This window comes from Gossypium raimondii, chromosome 12 (assembly GCF_025698545.1).
Source record: "Gossypium raimondii isolate GPD5lz chromosome 12, ASM2569854v1, whole genome shotgun sequence".
Lineage (NCBI taxonomy): Eukaryota > Viridiplantae > Streptophyta > Magnoliopsida > Malvales > Malvaceae > Gossypium > Gossypium raimondii.
Window position 1 is genome coordinate 56,844,847 of NC_068576.1, and position 17,698 is coordinate 56,862,544.

The 17,698-nt window shown below is 33.5% G+C and overlaps 2 protein-coding genes and 1 long non-coding RNA gene across 3 annotated transcripts; 1 reads left to right on the plus strand and 2 right to left on the minus strand.

Annotated features, from left to right (window-relative positions):
- Positions 1–476: 476 nt before the first annotated feature.
- Positions 477–5,482, minus strand: LOC105765635 (carbon catabolite repressor protein 4 homolog 5). The gene is made up of 14 exons (XM_012584833.2): positions 5,063–5,482; positions 4,682–4,845; positions 4,496–4,561; positions 4,350–4,402; positions 3,882–3,963; positions 3,301–3,347; positions 2,737–2,824; positions 2,443–2,535; positions 2,296–2,328; positions 2,059–2,156; positions 1,482–1,620; positions 1,222–1,307; positions 1,063–1,147; positions 477–915 (listed from the first exon to the last, which is right to left on the minus strand). The coding sequence occupies exons 1-14, from the start codon at positions 5,391–5,393 to the stop codon at positions 847–849; spliced, it is 1,434 nt and encodes a 477-aa protein (XP_012440287.1). The 5' UTR covers positions 5,394–5,482; the 3' UTR covers positions 477–846.
- A 3,399-nt stretch (positions 5,483–8,881) lies between these two features.
- LOC128035424 (uncharacterized) lies at positions 8,882–9,712 on the plus strand. The gene is made up of 2 exons (XR_008191924.1): positions 8,882–9,053; positions 9,461–9,712. It is a non-coding gene; the product is annotated as an uncharacterized LOC128035424 (long non-coding RNA).
- Positions 9,713–10,226: 514 nt separating this feature from the next.
- LOC105765636 (CRM-domain containing factor CFM3, chloroplastic/mitochondrial) lies at positions 10,227–17,229 on the minus strand. The gene is made up of 10 exons (XM_012584836.2): positions 16,302–17,229; positions 14,987–15,440; positions 14,766–14,896; positions 13,912–14,256; positions 13,350–13,506; positions 12,979–13,271; positions 12,831–12,890; positions 11,165–11,290; positions 10,714–10,990; positions 10,227–10,546 (listed from the first exon to the last, which is right to left on the minus strand). The coding sequence occupies exons 1-9, from the start codon at positions 17,121–17,123 to the stop codon at positions 10,772–10,774; spliced, it is 2,607 nt and encodes an 868-aa protein (XP_012440290.2). The 5' UTR covers positions 17,124–17,229; the 3' UTR covers positions 10,227–10,546; positions 10,714–10,771.
- Between the last annotated feature and the right edge of the window lie 469 nt (positions 17,230–17,698).

Below are 17,698 nucleotides of genomic sequence, written 5' to 3' on the forward strand. Positions count from 1 at the left end.
TACAAACGAAAAAAGCCATACAACATTAATTCAATGATCGTTTTGTAACTTCTTAATAGTTTAATAATATATTCATGCATTAATACTATTTTTTACAAATACATAATAAAATACAATCAATACATACAAGACAACATAATTCACATCACAATTATACGTGATGAAACTAAAAATTATGCTTAGTAAAACCCCAACTCAAATACTAAAAGAAAAAAAATAACCTTCTGTTATCAATACAAGACCTCATTAGCTTTTCAATTTATTTTTTTGATAATATCATGATTTTAATTAATATTTTTCCTTATTGGTTTAATCTCAAAACATTTTAACAAAGTCGAGACTTCTATGTCTCAATCCATCGGCAAAAGCCCTAAATTAAATAATAAATCAGTCGGTTTAAATCAAATCAAATTCTTAATCACTAGCAAAAAAAATCTGAAAACTGGTTTTACGGCCACAAACTGTAATCAAATCAATAGAGCAAAACTATTTCCACAATTCTCATTAAATAACAATCTAATATCGACTTACATCAGGATTAAAAGTTAAAACACCGAATCAGATAAAATTAGAAATAAAAAAAATAAAGAAATCGCATTATCTACAAATGATCTATTTGGCTCACCTGCATAATTCATAATGGCACTTCTTTGTTTTCCATATAAATATAGAATCCAGCTCCAGCTCCGGCTCCGGTACATCAGTAGTTTTCTTCGGAGAAAAGTTTTAGCATTATCGGATGATTTTGCGTTTTTCTCTCTATGCATGTCAAAGAGGATATTTCTACATAATTTTCAGATCCCCAAGAAAACCATAATGTTTATAACTCCATAGAAAACATAACAATCAGGGTTCCTTGCAATCATCAGCAAAGGCCAATTCACATACAAGAGCAAGATGGTCGCTACCCCACCTCTGCAAAGTCATAAATTCTCGATTAATATACCAAGAACTCGACTCATTATACACTTTATTAATCGATTTATAACTAGCATCCCCACATGGGATGTTAGTATAGCTATGTAATGCTCAACCAAGCTCACTAAATTGAACAAGGGGTACCTCACTAGGAAGGCTTGCATTCCTTCTCAATACGTCTACAGGCAATGTGTCGAGAACTTTCACAGGAATAAGTTCCCCTGTATGCCTGAATGAAACACTGAAGTTAGTAAATGAAAGTTCCCGAAATATGCGGACATTTTCAAAATGCAATCGTTATACCATATATAATCTACAGTTCCCATAAACTTGGAGTGGTATGATGTTGCCAAGGGCTCTCCATGACTATCTCTTGTTCTATGGCTCCCCTAGAAAAAGAATAACCACTATTTATTAGACAAAAAGAACCAAAAAGAAAGTTTGGATTCAAAATATTAATTTCGAATCATACAAGACGATCATGGCTTTCTTGCAAGGCCTAGCCATTTATTTCCAAAGTCCAAAATTATAATGAGAGAGCAAAGGAGCTTGAAAAAACTTACAGGAGCCCCAAGATAAGCACTGGAAAGGTTTAATTTGTGCTGCAGATGAGTGACACCTTTATTGCCAGTTGCAAGAACTAATTCTTCATCACTCCATGAAGACGTTAACTGCCTGGAGAAAGGCGTCCAAACATGGTGCCTGATATACCAAATCCAGTTAAAAGCAAATAAAACAAACGAAAGCTATGTTATTTATTGCATCCAAAAACTATACATTCAAAAACTAACCTCATATGCACTCACTCACATTAGTGTATAATAACAAGTTCTTGTAAAGAAGGTCTTTTAATATAGGATTCTGAAATTGACCTCAGCAAACAACTTTTTATCATTTTTATTAAACTACCTTATCAATTCAAAACTGAATTGCTTTCAATGAACTCAACTGAGACAATTTCACATTTTCCAATATATCAATGGATATAAAATAACATCAATGAGTATCCAACTTAATTCATAATTAAGCTGATAAGTTCAAAACTTTGTGCAAGGAAAGTGAGCCACTTCAGATTCGTGTCTCAGTCTCCTTTCAAAAATGCTTCAAAATTTTAAAAGAAATCTAATGTATATATATAACCTGTCTATATCCTTGTTTTGAGCTCTAATTTCTCTTCTCCGCGATGAATGTTCAAGTTGCCCTGAAATCCGTCGGCGATCATGGAGATGGATATTGAGCTACAAAATGAAAATCAAACTACAATTAATGATGCATATAGCCAGTCAATCAAAATAATACCTCTCAGTTAAAAAAAAAAAGAATACTTAAAGGATGTGGACTTCAAACTCTACAATCTACAAGAGAACCAAAACTCACCTCAGATGATGCCAGAAATTGATACATAGCACTCTGGAGACAAGATGAAAACAAGCTCAAGATACAAATGGGCCAGCAGAAACTAGATAACAAATTAAATACTGAATCCGTATGTATTCACGTAGTGTTTAGGTTGCATGACCCCACCTGAGGAATGCTGTTAAAATCTCCTACAAGTATAACGGGGATGTTGCCCCATTCTTGTGATAGCTTGTAAGCCTTCTCAAGAAACAGCCGGACCTAAACCATTGCATATCATATTTCTAAGCATCAACAGCTTCAATAATAAAAGACAATGGGATCCTAAACTAGAAAGATTCCCCCACCCTCCATAATTTTTTTAAAGGAAAAAGGCACAAGCAAGAGCGTTTAGCTTAAGAGGACCTGGCATTAATTTTGTGGTCTAGAAAAATAGCAAACATCATGCTGAGCACTCAGTACCTGGCCCAGCTTTATGTCTCCACGGTTTGGGTTGAACAGCACATGTATATTCCCAACCAATAATCTTCGACTTCGCATTTGTCTTTTCCTGTATATTCAGTTTGCAAGAAAAGGTTTTTAAAAATTAAAAAAATTCACCCAACTAATTATCAATGAAAATTTTCCTCTTAGCCATAAAACACATATGTGACTTTCTTAATAGTTAACCGTCCAAGTAAAGCCATACTTTATCTAAAATTTGTCTTAAATTCAACCTAAATCCCATCAATCATCTCTAAGAGGCATGGATAAAGGGGAACAAAGTTTCGAACCTTGATGATTCTATGGTACACTCCTCGATCCAAAAGTTACCACTTAATACATTTTTTTTTATTTAACCCAAATTCATTTAAGTGATAACAACTTTCATTTTCTAGACTTATTTTGATAACATGGGAAGCTAAAGTTTGTTAATTTAAAAAATTAAAAGTATATCAATAAAAAACTGACCAAATGTTACCAAACACAAGTAATTCCTACTGCAATCTATACAAAGTAGGATGTGGCAAAAAAGTTTAAACTTACTTTGATGGTTTTGCATGTGAACTAGACTCTGATTGATGTCGATTCATCTGTATAATGAGAATTATTAAACATCCAGGCAAGGAACCACAGAAATTTACTGCTAAAATAAGAATATACAATAGTAATGGATATGTAATAATTAAAGAAAGAAAGAGAGAGAGAGAGGACAATACCAGATTATGTCGAGGGTTCAATTGGTAAAAGTAAAAGAATAAATGCTTAGGTTAAGACTTTTATCAAAGTTTGAGGTCTTATTTTATCACTAAGCCGAAAATGAAGACATGATAATTGTAGAAGTTAGAAGACTTAATATCCTTAGCAGGAAATGGATGGTAGAATTAGAAAAACCATTTATCTCCGCAACTGATAAAGTTCCCAAACATCTTTTAGAAATCATCAAAATGAGGAAATGCCTTGAGGGGAACAGAAAATTACATAATTTAGCAAAAGCTCAAGAAAATCAACCAGCTTAATAGAATTAAAACAATTAAGGTTTAACTGATTGGACAAACGACAATGTACTAAAACCTACAACAAGAGGGTGAGATGAGCCATGCAGCAATACACCATCCCCTAAATACCTTCAAAACACAAAATTGTGCAACATTGTTACGAAGGTCAAAATCCTGGAACTCTATACTGTCTTCATGCAATAGGGTAAATCTGCATTTGGAATATAACATTTTACAAGTTGGATATAGCACAGATGAACACTGAAAAAGAAAACAAGATAAACGAAACGATTTTAATAAAATATAAGCTCAAAAGAAGTGAAACAAACTTTTAAAGGGCCAACTCTATCGTAAACAAAAGCCATAAGCATATATAACTGCTTGCGACATCTCTCAGATGTTTATTAAGCAAATGAGGTGAGAGTAGACTGGCATGACAAATAAAATAATTGCGATAATAATAGCTCATATTTATCTTCAACTCATATGAAGAATAAGCATCTAGGCATTTACAATTATAGGCAATAAATGTTGCATATGGCAAAAATAGAAATTATACCAAATCAAACTTATATTAAAGGAGGTTGATAAGATTACTTTTTTTCATTCCAGAATAAAGCACAACCATCACATGCATCACCTGTGCGAACCTGGAGTAATTTGTAATTACAATTGTGTTAGTAGAAGAAGTTGACAGTATAGCCACTGGACTGGGGGAAAGCACATAGAAAAATTTAGTATACCTTGTAAACACCTTTAAAGCCATTTTCATGCAGAAGATCATCCAAATCCTTAAAACGATCAACCTCCTACAGAAGTAAGAATGGACTATAAGAATATAACCAACAAATAAATTGTCAAGTCTCGCTGACTTCGACTAGGCGAATGTATTTGATTTTAATCTTATATTAAAAGAATCATAAACTCACCTGAAAACACAGGATGTCAGCATTGTAATGATTGACCTCCTTACATATTAGGCCTTTACGTCTATCCCACTTTAAGAACTTTCGTGGGACATTAAGATACAAATCGGGATGCTTTGCTGCATTTTCCACACCAAGTATATTATATGAAACAATGACAACTTTATCTGCAAAACAATAGTTCAAAGATTAGGCAAGGATAAAACAAATTGAAAATTAGATGAAAAATTCATCTTCCCAAAATAGTTGAGATTCAAAAACATTCTTAACTTTCTAGAAAAGGGTAATATAGAGCAGTAGTAATAAATGGTAGGGAAAGCTAATGTCCAATGCTCTAACTAACCAAAATACACTTACCATAATATTTATATGAAATTTTTATACCTTTGCAATCAGAACAATCGTAGGAAGAGAAGACCCAGTTGCGGGAAGCTTCCGAGCTTCTGCAATTGTTTCTCTTCTGCCACCGTTTGTGCACCCGAGACGACGAAGATGAGCAAGGACGAATGGCGTGGAAACGATTCCAACCCGGCGGGTTTCGTACCGGTTCCGGGTTTAGAGTTAGGGTTTTTGTTTTAGTTTTAGTTTCAGAAGACACCAATTTTTGCCGCTTGGTTTGTCGGTTACAATGAAATTCTTCAAAGTAAATATGCTTCCGTTTAACGGTGGCGCTCGACGTTTCCTCCGGCATAAGTAGGCATTCCTTTTTTGTCATGCTGCCGGAGAATTTTTTTTTATGGATAAGCCGGAGAATTATTCGACGACCGACGAGTTTTTTTTTTTTTCCCCTTGCAGTGAGGCTTGCATACAAATTAGAATAAAAGTATTTAGTTATTTAATAAGATAATAATTTTGTAAAGATTCTGCCCTTTCAAGGCTGAATAATTCGTAGGAGCCTGCTTCATTGAAATTTGGGCCTGTTTATGTAAGCTGCTAACATTGTGTTGTACATGATATTTTCTAATTAAATGGCCTTCGTAGTCTGGCCCATTACTTTGCTGACAATTGTATTTACTAACTTACGCAACATAATATAACACAAATTAGAACCCATTTTAACTCGAAGTATTATGAAAGTTTTGTATTAAAAATTAGATTGTATTTTAGTTTTTTACGTAAAAAATAGATAAATTAGTCATTGTAGGTCAGAACGAGACGCCACGTGTAAATGTTTAGTTACTCTATCAGCTACGCCAATTTTTAATAGTAGAATTTGATGAAATTTTAATAGAATGATCATTTTTTTTTCTAATTTATAGATACTAATTTACCTGTTTTTTAAACAAAAGGGGTAAAATATAATTTACTTGGATATCTATACGACTTTTCCCTTATCAAGCTCAACATCTTGTGTCTAATTTCTATTCCCAAATGCTGAATTTCCATCTCCAACTCTCTATCTGAAGAAACATAAACACACCTAGACAACTTGTGTATTTAGTTATTATATTTTAATTTGTTTAAATTTAATCATTATAATTTTGAATATGCCAACTTTAATGTTTGTATCTTATTTTAAAATGTGAAATTTTAATTTTAATCAAACAATAATAATTAAACCTATTTAATTAAATATGGGAAGGTTTAAAAATAATCCGACCAAAACTCTGTATTGGGTTGATTCTCCAAGGGTTTGTGTTAGGTGCAATAGCTGCACCATTATCTAATATTGCGAAAAGTCTGGGTAGAAGAATATCCTATGAATGGGTGTTATCCATTTATGATCTTAATAAAGATATTATTATTTTACTAATTTTTTAGAAAAAAAAAATCTACCTACCATTTCATAATTATTATATTATTATTCTTTTTAATTTATTTTGGTATTTAAATCTTTTTTAGCTTAGCTAGATTAGTACCTAATATTACATTTTGTTACTAGTTCACTTCACTACCGTTAAAAAATGATATACTTTAATGGCGAAATGATGCTTTAAGCCATATCCATATATGATAAAGAGTGGAAGAAGAGTGAAATAATGAGGAATTGAGAGCATGCAAATACGAAGAGAGAATCTGGAAGGCAGGAGCTTAGAGCTAAGACAAATAAATACAAAAAACATCAGCAAACCGTACTATCCTCGGAACTCAAACAAAATGCAATGTCTTCCGATGTAATCACATCCTTTGCAGCCTTTTTTCAATTTCCTTTAGGGTACGGTACGTATGTTGGTTGAATTAAGTTATCTCAATTTATTGTTAATTTTAAATTTAAAAAAATTAAAAAAGCTATGGACGGATATAAAAGTACGAATTTTTAATCTAAAAATTATACTATTAATAAATAAAATAAGAACACAATTTACAACAATAGTTTTATGCCATTTTGTATCTTTTATAGAGTAAATATTTTGATGATCTAACCGTTATACATGTAAATTTTTGAATTGATTCAATCTCTTTATCTTATTTATCTAAAATATTATATATATTAATATTTATTGAATGACCTACAGTCTTTTTATATAAAACAGATAGTTATAATTTTTAATTTTCATAAAATTTAACATATTAATCGTACAAAGAGATAGAAAATAATGTAAAACCACTTTAATTTTATATCAATACAAATCAATCTCTTCCTTAAATTTTATATTATAAATAAGTAAAATATGGACACAAATTAGAATAATATTATTAATTATATGATAATCGAGTAATATAGGGATTTTAAAGGGTCCCTAAAATTGGTAACTTTTTAAATTGGCCCGTAACTTTTTATTCTTTAATGTTTAAAATATTTTTAAATTTTATATTTTTACAATTTCTTGTAATTTACTAAAAATTTAACCAAATTTATTTTTTAAAATATATTTAATTTTTTATTTCTTTGAAATTTTAACAAAATTTATTGTTTTTATTTTAAATTTATCTATATTCATTTTTTGTTTTCAATATATATATTTTTGAAGTTTTATAATTTATATATTTCTTGGGTTTTAACAAATTTTCAAGGTGTTTTAAAAAAAATTAAGAACGGTTAAAGATGAATTCATGTGTCGTCCTCTTATTTCTCCAAGTGCCAGCCCCATACTTGTCCACATCAATAAATTTTTTAAAAAATAAATGATGTTAATATAGGGACCAATTTATGTAACAAATGCTAACCTTAAAGACCAATATAAAAAAAAATTAAAGTTCAATGTGAGCAAAATTATCAAATCTAGAGGTGAATCTATATATTAAACCAAATTTAAACTAATTTGAAATAAACATAAGACTATTCACTAGATAACATCACATTGGCAAGGATGAAGTGCATATATTTCCACCATAAGATCAAGACCGTCCCTTTAATCTACGTCGAGGGAATCCAACGGTTGGGGTTTAAAAGGGGTGTAGATAGGTCAGTGTCGTGTGTGTATCTGGGAAAGCTATTTTAGTTTACGCCTTTTATATAATAATTCTACTGTCTTATTTGTCTTCTTGCATGAAATCAGGAAATAATTAAAAAAAGGACAGTGCCAAAGGTGAATCTGGTGAGAATAAAATGGTACGGCCAAATCTTTACAAAGATTCCATCAAATCTCAATCCGACAACACATGCTACATTGCTATGCGTAGACTACCCTTTATTGTTTGAACCATTGTCTCTATATTTATGTCGTGTTTATAAAAAAATTCATATATTATTATATTGAAGTAGTTGGCATTTTTCTTTATGTCGAGAGGTGGACTTTTTCCTGATGAAATATTTGAAATGTTTTCCCCTTGATGTTAATGGGATTGGGTTTTATTTCTTGATTTTGTAAAAAGTTAAGTATTTAATAAGGTAGATTCAACAGAGTAAAAAATTTTTGTCACGATAAATTACACGTGATAAAAGAACACTTTTCAAGAAAATATGAGTACTTGTGCTTGTGTCCTAAAATATATATGACATTTGAGGACTATTCGCCGTCTCAAGCATTTAGATTTTATACAAAGTTAAGAGATAAAACTTGAATTGGAGACAATACTGACCCGTTGAGAGTTTATCAACTTTAAATGAACGGCATTTGAGGATTATTATTATTATTATTATTATTATTGAACATTTCCGGTCTAAAAGAAAAGCAGAAGAATCCAAGAGAAATGAAACATAGAAATCATAAAATAACCAGATAAACACGTATTTCAAGTACTTATATATTCATAGTTGATGAACCGTGTGGTTTGAAGTATTCTACCAACTAATAAAATTGCTGGGTTGTTGTTATGGAATGAATCAATGATTCAAGACTTGTTAATATAATATGTAGATCTCATATCTTATTCTTAAACAACATTTTTAATAAAAATTTGAATCCTCGAACGAAGACAAAAAGGTATACAAAAAAGAGCTCGACTCTCATTTAGGTTCCAACTCGGCTGGATGTGCCAAACTTTATGGTAGGTAAGGAGGGGGGGGGATAGAGTTTGTGTTAGTATATAAAGGAAGGAACAAGGGAGGGAATTACACATCCCTTTCTCTTCTTGTTGAATAAAAGAAAGGGAGCTCCTTTTGGTCCAATACAGGGGGCAGAGAAGGGGATAGAGCTGCCATCTCATGCATTCCGGCTATGCTTAAACCTTTACCTCCATCGTCTAATGTTAAGCAGAGCCAGATGCATGGTGTGGGAGCAACTCCTTCCCCATCCTTTGCCCACCCATTGGACTGAAGGGAGCTCCCTGCTTCATTGCATGCATGTCATTGCATGCATGAATGCATGCATCTTAAATATTTCTCTAAATCATTTGCCATTTTTGTTTATGATTGCTTGTTTTCCTAGTCCTTTTTAACTCTCTTTTTTATTTTTTCAGGCTTTTATTCAACTTCACGCAGTGATGAAAATGGAGGAAAGCAAAATTGCAGCTAAAGAGACAGTACAGTTGATGACATACAACACAACGATAATGTCTCAAGATTTAAGAAAGTCCCCTCACCTTCATATTTCCCTTTGCAAAGGGTGTCTACAGAAAAGGGATATATTATGAACACCGTATCAGTGTAAACTCCAGTTTATTTTCCTTCTAAGCATGTATGAGGTAAATGATATTGTTAAATTTGGCTTTTCCTAAACCTTACATTTTTCTTATATTTGAAATTAAGTTATTTTGAAATTATTTTTAAGAATTAGTTTTTTTTTTAATTTTTGAGTTTAAAAATGTAAGTCACTGAAGTTTTCTCTTACATAGCTGATATGATTTGAGTACCTCCATAGGCATATGGCCATTCAAGAACAAACTCTTAGTTCCTTTTAAATTGCACTATTATTATTATTTTTTCTTTTGAAGAGGTTTCTTTAATTATTGCAGTTACTTGAGGATCAAATTATGGTTGCTTGGAATGGTTAAAAGTATAATCTGTAGCATTCAACACATTTATTATTGGTAATATACAACATGATTCCAAGCAAAATATACAGTAATTATGCTACAATGCATGTACTCCTATGATAGGCTATACCATATTCATGCATTTATTGTGTACGTGCTAGTTAAGGTTCAATGCAATTATATACTTCAAAGGTATCAAAATATACATCTCAAAATTCATAAATAGTAGATAAGTATTTAAACTCAAAAATAAAAAAACATCAGACACATCTTTAAATCTAAAAAATAATCAACATTTACATGTATTTTTATTAAACAAGTTACACTAATTTTTGAAATTTAAGTTCTCAAATGTATCCCAACCTTAATTGAGAAACGAAATACATTACAAAAATGGTATGGCAAAACTACCCAGATTGAACCACCTTGTTTCACATAGTCAAAGCATCAAAACCCTTGATGGTAGTCCATGACACTCGATACATGTAAGCCCTTCCCCAATTCAGCCATGATGTATAAAATACTCGTTGGTAAAAATATGCGCATGTCACGGGCTGAGACTTCACATACCTGACGTTATCAGGAAAAGGAAAATATTATGATTTTATGGCTTCTGGAATGCACACCAGAGAACAAAAAAGCCATAACAAGAATATTATATGGGACTTTGAGATGATAAACTTTCTCATCAGCCAAATGGAATTTCATAGTTCCTAAAGAAGCAATATAATGATTACCTCAAGGGGCTATGGCGAACATGAGAAACTGTTAACTCCAAAATTTTTAGAAACTTGATCAACAATGTCTGCGTAAATCGGATTTTTTAATGTTTGATTGTAAAGATTCTTCATCTTCCCACTCACTGTTGTCAGCCTCATCTTCATCGTCGTCATCAACAAATTCGCTATCATCTTCATTGTGGTCGTCAACGAATTCGCTATCATCTTCATAATCATCAAACTCATTTTTGTATTCATCGTCAGTGTCAGGTGCTATGTTTTCTTCATCCTCACTCTGCAAACGAGCATTTGACAAATTATTCGTTAAAAAAGAAACATTTCCCCCCAACAGTAACAAGATATTTCAAATAACCACACTGAAGGCTTCTAACTGAAAACCATCCCCCACTCAAGAAGTTATACATGCAACAAATATCAGCAAGAATACTAAGAACATATAGTAACTCACTTCGGTGAATTCCGAGACGGGATCAAACTGGCCATGCTTGCCTGAGCCCCTATTATTATCATCATCAAACTGGCCATGCTCACCTGAGCTCCTATTATTATCATCACCACCATCTTCTGAAGCATCCTACAAAACCAACAATAATTTCTCCAGTTTACTTCAAGCATACCAGGACAGAAAATAAGAACAACAATGTACTCAGCAAGACCATTGCAGGGCTTTGTTTACCAAAATAATATAAAATAATTAATTAATTATTGAAATAGGATAAGAAAAAAATTACTTACCGAAATAAACATTTACTACAGTAACCCGCCGGTGCCGCCTGACCAACCAGCAGCACCACCCCCACTTCCCCCCAATCATTGTGGCATGATTAGTTTTTTTTTTTTTTAAAGAAAATTCTTTGGTACCATTACTGTAACAGGCGGCACCAATAATACTTTTTTAGTTGGTAAATTAATAGTTTAGCTTTTTTGGTTAGATAGTTAAATGTTGTTAATTTATCAACTAAAAAAATATTTTATTGGTGCCGCCTGACACAATGACAGCACCAAATTTTTTTTTTTAAACTTATCATGCCGCAATGATTGGGGGGAAGTGGGGGTGGTGCTGCCGGTTGGTCAGGCGACACTGGTGGGTTACTGTAGCGGATGCTTATTTCCGTAAATAATTCTTTTCCTATCCTATTTTGATAATTAATTAATTAATTTATATTATCTGGGTAAAAAAGCCCCATTGCATACTCTCTCATTAAATAGGTGTTACTAAAGGAAACGTAGAGAAATCTACATGGCATACCAGTAACCATAAATAATGTAGCACTATGAGTAGATTATCAATCAATTTATTACTTCAGAAAGTGCTACCTTATGTTGGCTCAATTCTGTGATCCACCTAACAACATTACCATGAACGACATTGCCTTTCTAAATCTTCGATCTTGATTGGTTTAGGTCAAAGCCTTGAATCTTTCTTAACTATTTACAACTCACCTCTTTTGCAATAGGAAAAGAATCTAGTATCCTTTAGTGTTCTTTCATTATTATTACTTATTTTCATGTAAAGCTTAACTACAATACATATATTCTCTTGCAGTAGAGAACCCAATTAGTTCAGCCAACATTTAAAACTCATGTCTTCCACTATGAAGAATTACCTGCTTATACCAACCCTTTTTTAAGGATAGCTTAAATATTTAGGCTATATCTTAAGACTTCGTACCATTTGAAAATTGAAATTCAAGGTTTGCATGTAATAAAGATCCTAAATCATTACAGTAGTATGTTAATATCCTATAGCTTAGCACAAGCGTTGAACTAGTTCAGCATTTTATCTTCGTAACCTTCTCTTATCTCCAATAATGAAATTAGAATCTCATAGTCAGAAGAGGTTTGACTATGAGAGGCAGAATCCTGAAACAGAAACCAGAATAACGGGAGAACAAGACATCTAAATTATGAGTAACCTCGGCGTATAATAAAGTGCAACTAACATTTATACAACCAGTTTGGTTTCAACTATTATAAAAATGACTTGGGCTAAACGAAAGTTCATATACAAAGGTGTGTCACGCAAGAAACGGAAGTCCCTACCAGTTGCTATATATATATAGCATAGAAATAGAGTTTCAAAAGTGACTGTATATAGGAAAAAGAACACTTACAATTTCCTTTTTCATTTGCTCAATGGTATTCTCCAATTTAGAAATATGCTGACTTAGAGCCTACAAATAGCATGATGTAAGACATAAAAGCAATATGGAACAATTGTTATGAAGCACAACAATAATATCAGAATGTAAGAGATCAAACCTCATGGCGTTGCATTGCAACTGAGCGCTTCAATGCCTTTGCCTTTGTTAGAAGGTTTCTTGGCCTTATGCTAATGGGTCGACGGTAATTTTTTCCACGATAGTAGATAAGAGCATATCCTTTGGGGACCCTTTCTATTGCCACCAGTATCCCACCACTTTCATACTCCAATAACCTTGCTGAATCTTCAACAAATGCAAGGACCTTTTGTTTGGATATTAGCTTCACAAGTTCTCGGTGCTTCCAATGCAGATGCATATTTTCAATAACACCATCGAAAACACCACGAACACCTAGTACATTATTATACAAACCGTCAGCATTTTAATTCTAGGTTCAAATTTCAATCACCAAATGAAAAGATCACACACCAAGAGGTAAGTATGGTTTCATTCTTAAACCAACTCTGCGAAACATAACCCGTTCCTCATCAGTGATTGTTTCTTGGTCATAATCAGGAGCAGCAGGGATCATGGAGGCTTCTATTTTAGCTAGTAGTCTCTCTGCTCTAAGCTTTTTGGCTTGGGCCTGTTTGCATATTCAAGCATGCAATAAAAGTCAATAACCAAATAAATAAAATATCTAAAAACATATTGTGAACTGGTAGCAGGTACAAACATGGAAAAGTTTATATCATACAGCAACTACCTAGATGCACTAAACAGGAAACTGATGACCTTCAAAAATAAATAGCAAACTAAGGACCAAAAATAGCAGCCTGTTTCAGATCTTCAGAAAAGTAACTAATCAAGCATATTTGACATACGAGATAATAGCAGTAGCCTTTCCAAGAAGCTAGACATGCTTATACAAAGAAGCTTGTATGGTTAATTTTCCAATGGTTACTAACAATAAACTAGTAACAGATTCAAAATTGCATATTCTTTGTAAGATTTTTCATTTCAACCAACAGGGTATAGATATTATACTTACAATAGCTAATTTATGTTCCACGCGTTTTACAAGTTTAGCGTGCTTAGCTTTGGAAGCTTCTTCAATCATCTTTTCACGTTCTTCAGCAGATATATCTCTTCCCCAGCGGGCTTGAGCCTCATAAAACTCAGCCAAAGTACCAGCTGGTGCCTGTCCTTTGTCTTCACCTGATTGAGCTGGCTCAACTGCTTTGATCCGGAGTTTCTCTTCAGCATCTTGTATCTGTTTTGTCAAATCTTGTCTTTCTGCCAGAGCAGCTGCAACATTTGTTGGAAGGAAATCTTTTCCGCGGTATATGACAATAAAATACTTGTTTCTAAGCAGCAAGACACCTCCAGTTAAGTTCTGCAAAATTGTTAGTACGCATGAGAAGTATATTCTTCTGTCTCTTTTGAAAGTGCAGCATATCTTAAATGATGAAGAGTCCAAAGAAAGACAAAAAAATGTCATACACCAGTAAAAAAGATCACTTCAGTATGAATCAGGAATATGAATATGCAATTGCAACAAGGCAGAAGACTATGATCATGCAAAACACAAGATACCAAAGCCTATACACAAAAATATCACTTCAGTAAAAAAATGTATGACATTTTCTAAGCAGCAAGACACCTCCAGTTAAGTTCTGCAAAATTGTTAGTACGCATGAGAAGTATATTCTTCTGTCTCTTTTGAAAGTGCAGCATATCTTAAATGATGAAGAGTCCAAAGAAAGACAAAAAAATGTCATACACCAGTAAAAAAGATCACTTCAGTATGAATCAGGAATATGAATATGCAATTGCAACAAGGCAGAAGAATATGATCATGCAAAACACAAGATACCAAAGCCTATAAGTTGTAAAAGAACATACCTTTAGCTCCTCAGCCATAAGCTTGTTATTTGTATTCTGAATACCTCGTTTTACAGCAATCTTTGCAACGACGCTTTTCTCCCAAAGTTTAATTATTGCTGCTGCCAATCCCTGGTGGTTTCTATTCCTCCCTAGAAGAATATTTAAATAGTGAAACTCTGTATAATGTCACCAACAGAAAAGGTAAAGTAAGAGAAAGCATGGAGAAAAGGTGAACATACCCAGGGCAAAATGACAAGGAAGTGATTTAGCAATTTTCCGTAAATTTGTCATCTCTGCATTGGTAAGCCGTGGTCTCATTCCAGCAGGAAGAAGCCTGAAAGGTGTTTTATAACCAGGTATCTTTGGAGGAAGTAAATCAGCATCAACTGGAAGTATTCCTGTACCCCACCACTCAACAAATCGAGGTCCTAGACCATCTAGTAGGATGTTATACTCAGCTTCCTCCTCAGTCATGCTTTCACTACGTTCTGGCTTCACCACAACCTTATCAGATTTTTCTGAGGTTGAACCTGATCCTGTTTCACTTTCCCTTTTGCCAGCAGAAGAAACATCTGGGATAAAAAGAGCTTCTCCTTCTCCAGATTGGGATTTAGAAGGACCTTCGTAGTTACTCCCACGATAGACCACCATAACACTTCCAGATCTCCATATAACTAATCCTCCTGTACGACGCTGACCATCAATTCAAGCCGTGAATATTATATGTTGTAATAAGTGCTCAGAAGTTAGAAACAGACACCAGATTAAAGCACGGAAGCAAGGAATTATAGAATTTGGCGACACACATCCTAGTTACTTCAAAACCTACCCAAAAAAACAAACAATCCGATCTACCACTCAACTTAAAACTAAATGGCCTGTTACTTATATGACAAGCTCCTTATTTATGTCCAACAAGCAATTCATATGTCCATGAAACATTTGATCTATCCATTTCAAATGAAAAACTAAATCAATACTACATCATTATCACCATTCACCATGTAAAAACAAAAACCAAAAGTCTTAAATGCTTAATGTATCAACCAATCTATATCTACTCCATAGAAATCAAAATCTTATTATAACTATATTGCTTCCATGATAAGATCATTCAAATTTTCTTTTAGAAAGCAAAATTCTTAGATATAAACTTAACCCCAAGGCTAAAAAAGGATCCTTAAGTCAGACGCATGAATAACAAAAACTCGAACCAATAACATAATCTCGAACTACATTACTCGGACTCTTCATTTTTCATGCATAACAAAAAAATCTTAGATATAAACTTAACCCCAAGGCTAAAAGATGATCCTTAAGTCATAGCCATGCATGACTATGTTGCTCGGTCTCTTCATTTTTCATGCAGTACTTGTGTCTCAGATTCGTATCCGAGATATCGGGATACTGGGATATGACCTCCTTCAAATACATACAAAAACTAATCATAGCCATGTCGGATATATACCCGTATCCGACGCTCACAACCGAGTCCAAACAACACCGGCAAAAACAAAAACTCTTACATTTCTAATGACAAGAGCAAAAACCAACCTCAACAATCTCATGAGCAGTCCTCATATCGACGGCGAGAAATTCATGAAACTTAAGCCTAACTAGCTCCTCCTTTCTCCACTTATCATGAATCTTTTCAAGAACCACCTTCGTAATCCCCGCCTTGGGTACATTGATTCTTTCCCTTAAATGCATCCCCATCCTCCTCAACCTCCTAAGCTCCTCATCCTCAATTGTCAGCTCAGCCAACGTTGGCGCCTTGACTGTCCTCTTTTTTAGTAGACCTCCCTCCTTCACCACCACCTCCACCACCGCCTCCTCTCGCTCCCACGGCAGCACAGCTTCTTCTTTTTCTTTCTCTATCAGCCTCGTATCAGGCCGAACCCATTCTCTCTTCAACAAATCACCTAACCTCTCTTCTCCAGTCACCGGCGTCGAATTATAATCGTCAGTTCCGTCATCTTCTTCGTCTTCGTCATCTGATCCTAACCCTAAGTTCCGCAACCTGAGAACAATTCTGTCTATAGCGCTTTGCCCTTTATTGAGATACCGAGTTTCAGAATCGGCCTTACCGTTACCGTCCGATTGGATGACTTTTTCAGAAGGAGAAGACCAAGCTTGAAGGGAAGAAGAAGAAGAAGAGGCGCCGGTGGATAGGCGATGATACCACGGGTGAGAATAGCGGTTCGAAATGGAACCCGGATTAGTTCCGGACCGGAGAGAAGAGGAAGTAGTAAAGAAACAAAATGAAGGCTTTGGAAGTGAGAAGAAAAGGTTGAGAGAAGAAGAATAGGAATTGGATGAGAAAGGGAGTGGGGTTCTGAGGGGCATTTCCGTCAATCTTGTTGTAGTAATGGCCATTACTCTCTTTTTCTTTTTTGTTATTGAGGATTTGCTGCCATTGTTGTAGCTTTGGTTAAGTGACAGTGAACCGAGGGAGAAAAGATAAGATCTTTTATTTTGGATTTTAAAAGAGAAAAAATTGATATTTTTGGTAATGGATATGGCTGGTTTTATTATTGGATCGGGATAATTTCATTTTAATGGCCCCAAATTATAGTTTAATTCGTAAACTAGTCCCTAAACTATAAAACGATTCAGTTAAATCTTCGAATTCAAGTATCATTTCAATCGAATTAACTTCAGATTCTAACTGTAAATGATAAATTTGGCACCTACATTTTTTTATCTCTTTAGATATTGAACTTGACAACGATATGATATTTTAAAATTATGTCACATCATTATTTATTTTTTAAATAGTGACATGACATAATTTCATAATGTCACATCATTTAACTTTTATATTTGCTACATTTAGGGAGCAAAATTGTCAAATTCAAAGACTAAAAATTATGCTTTTGGCTATTGAGACCGACTATTAAATACTAATATATTAAAAATAATGTTAAAATACCATAAATTCATGTACTCTT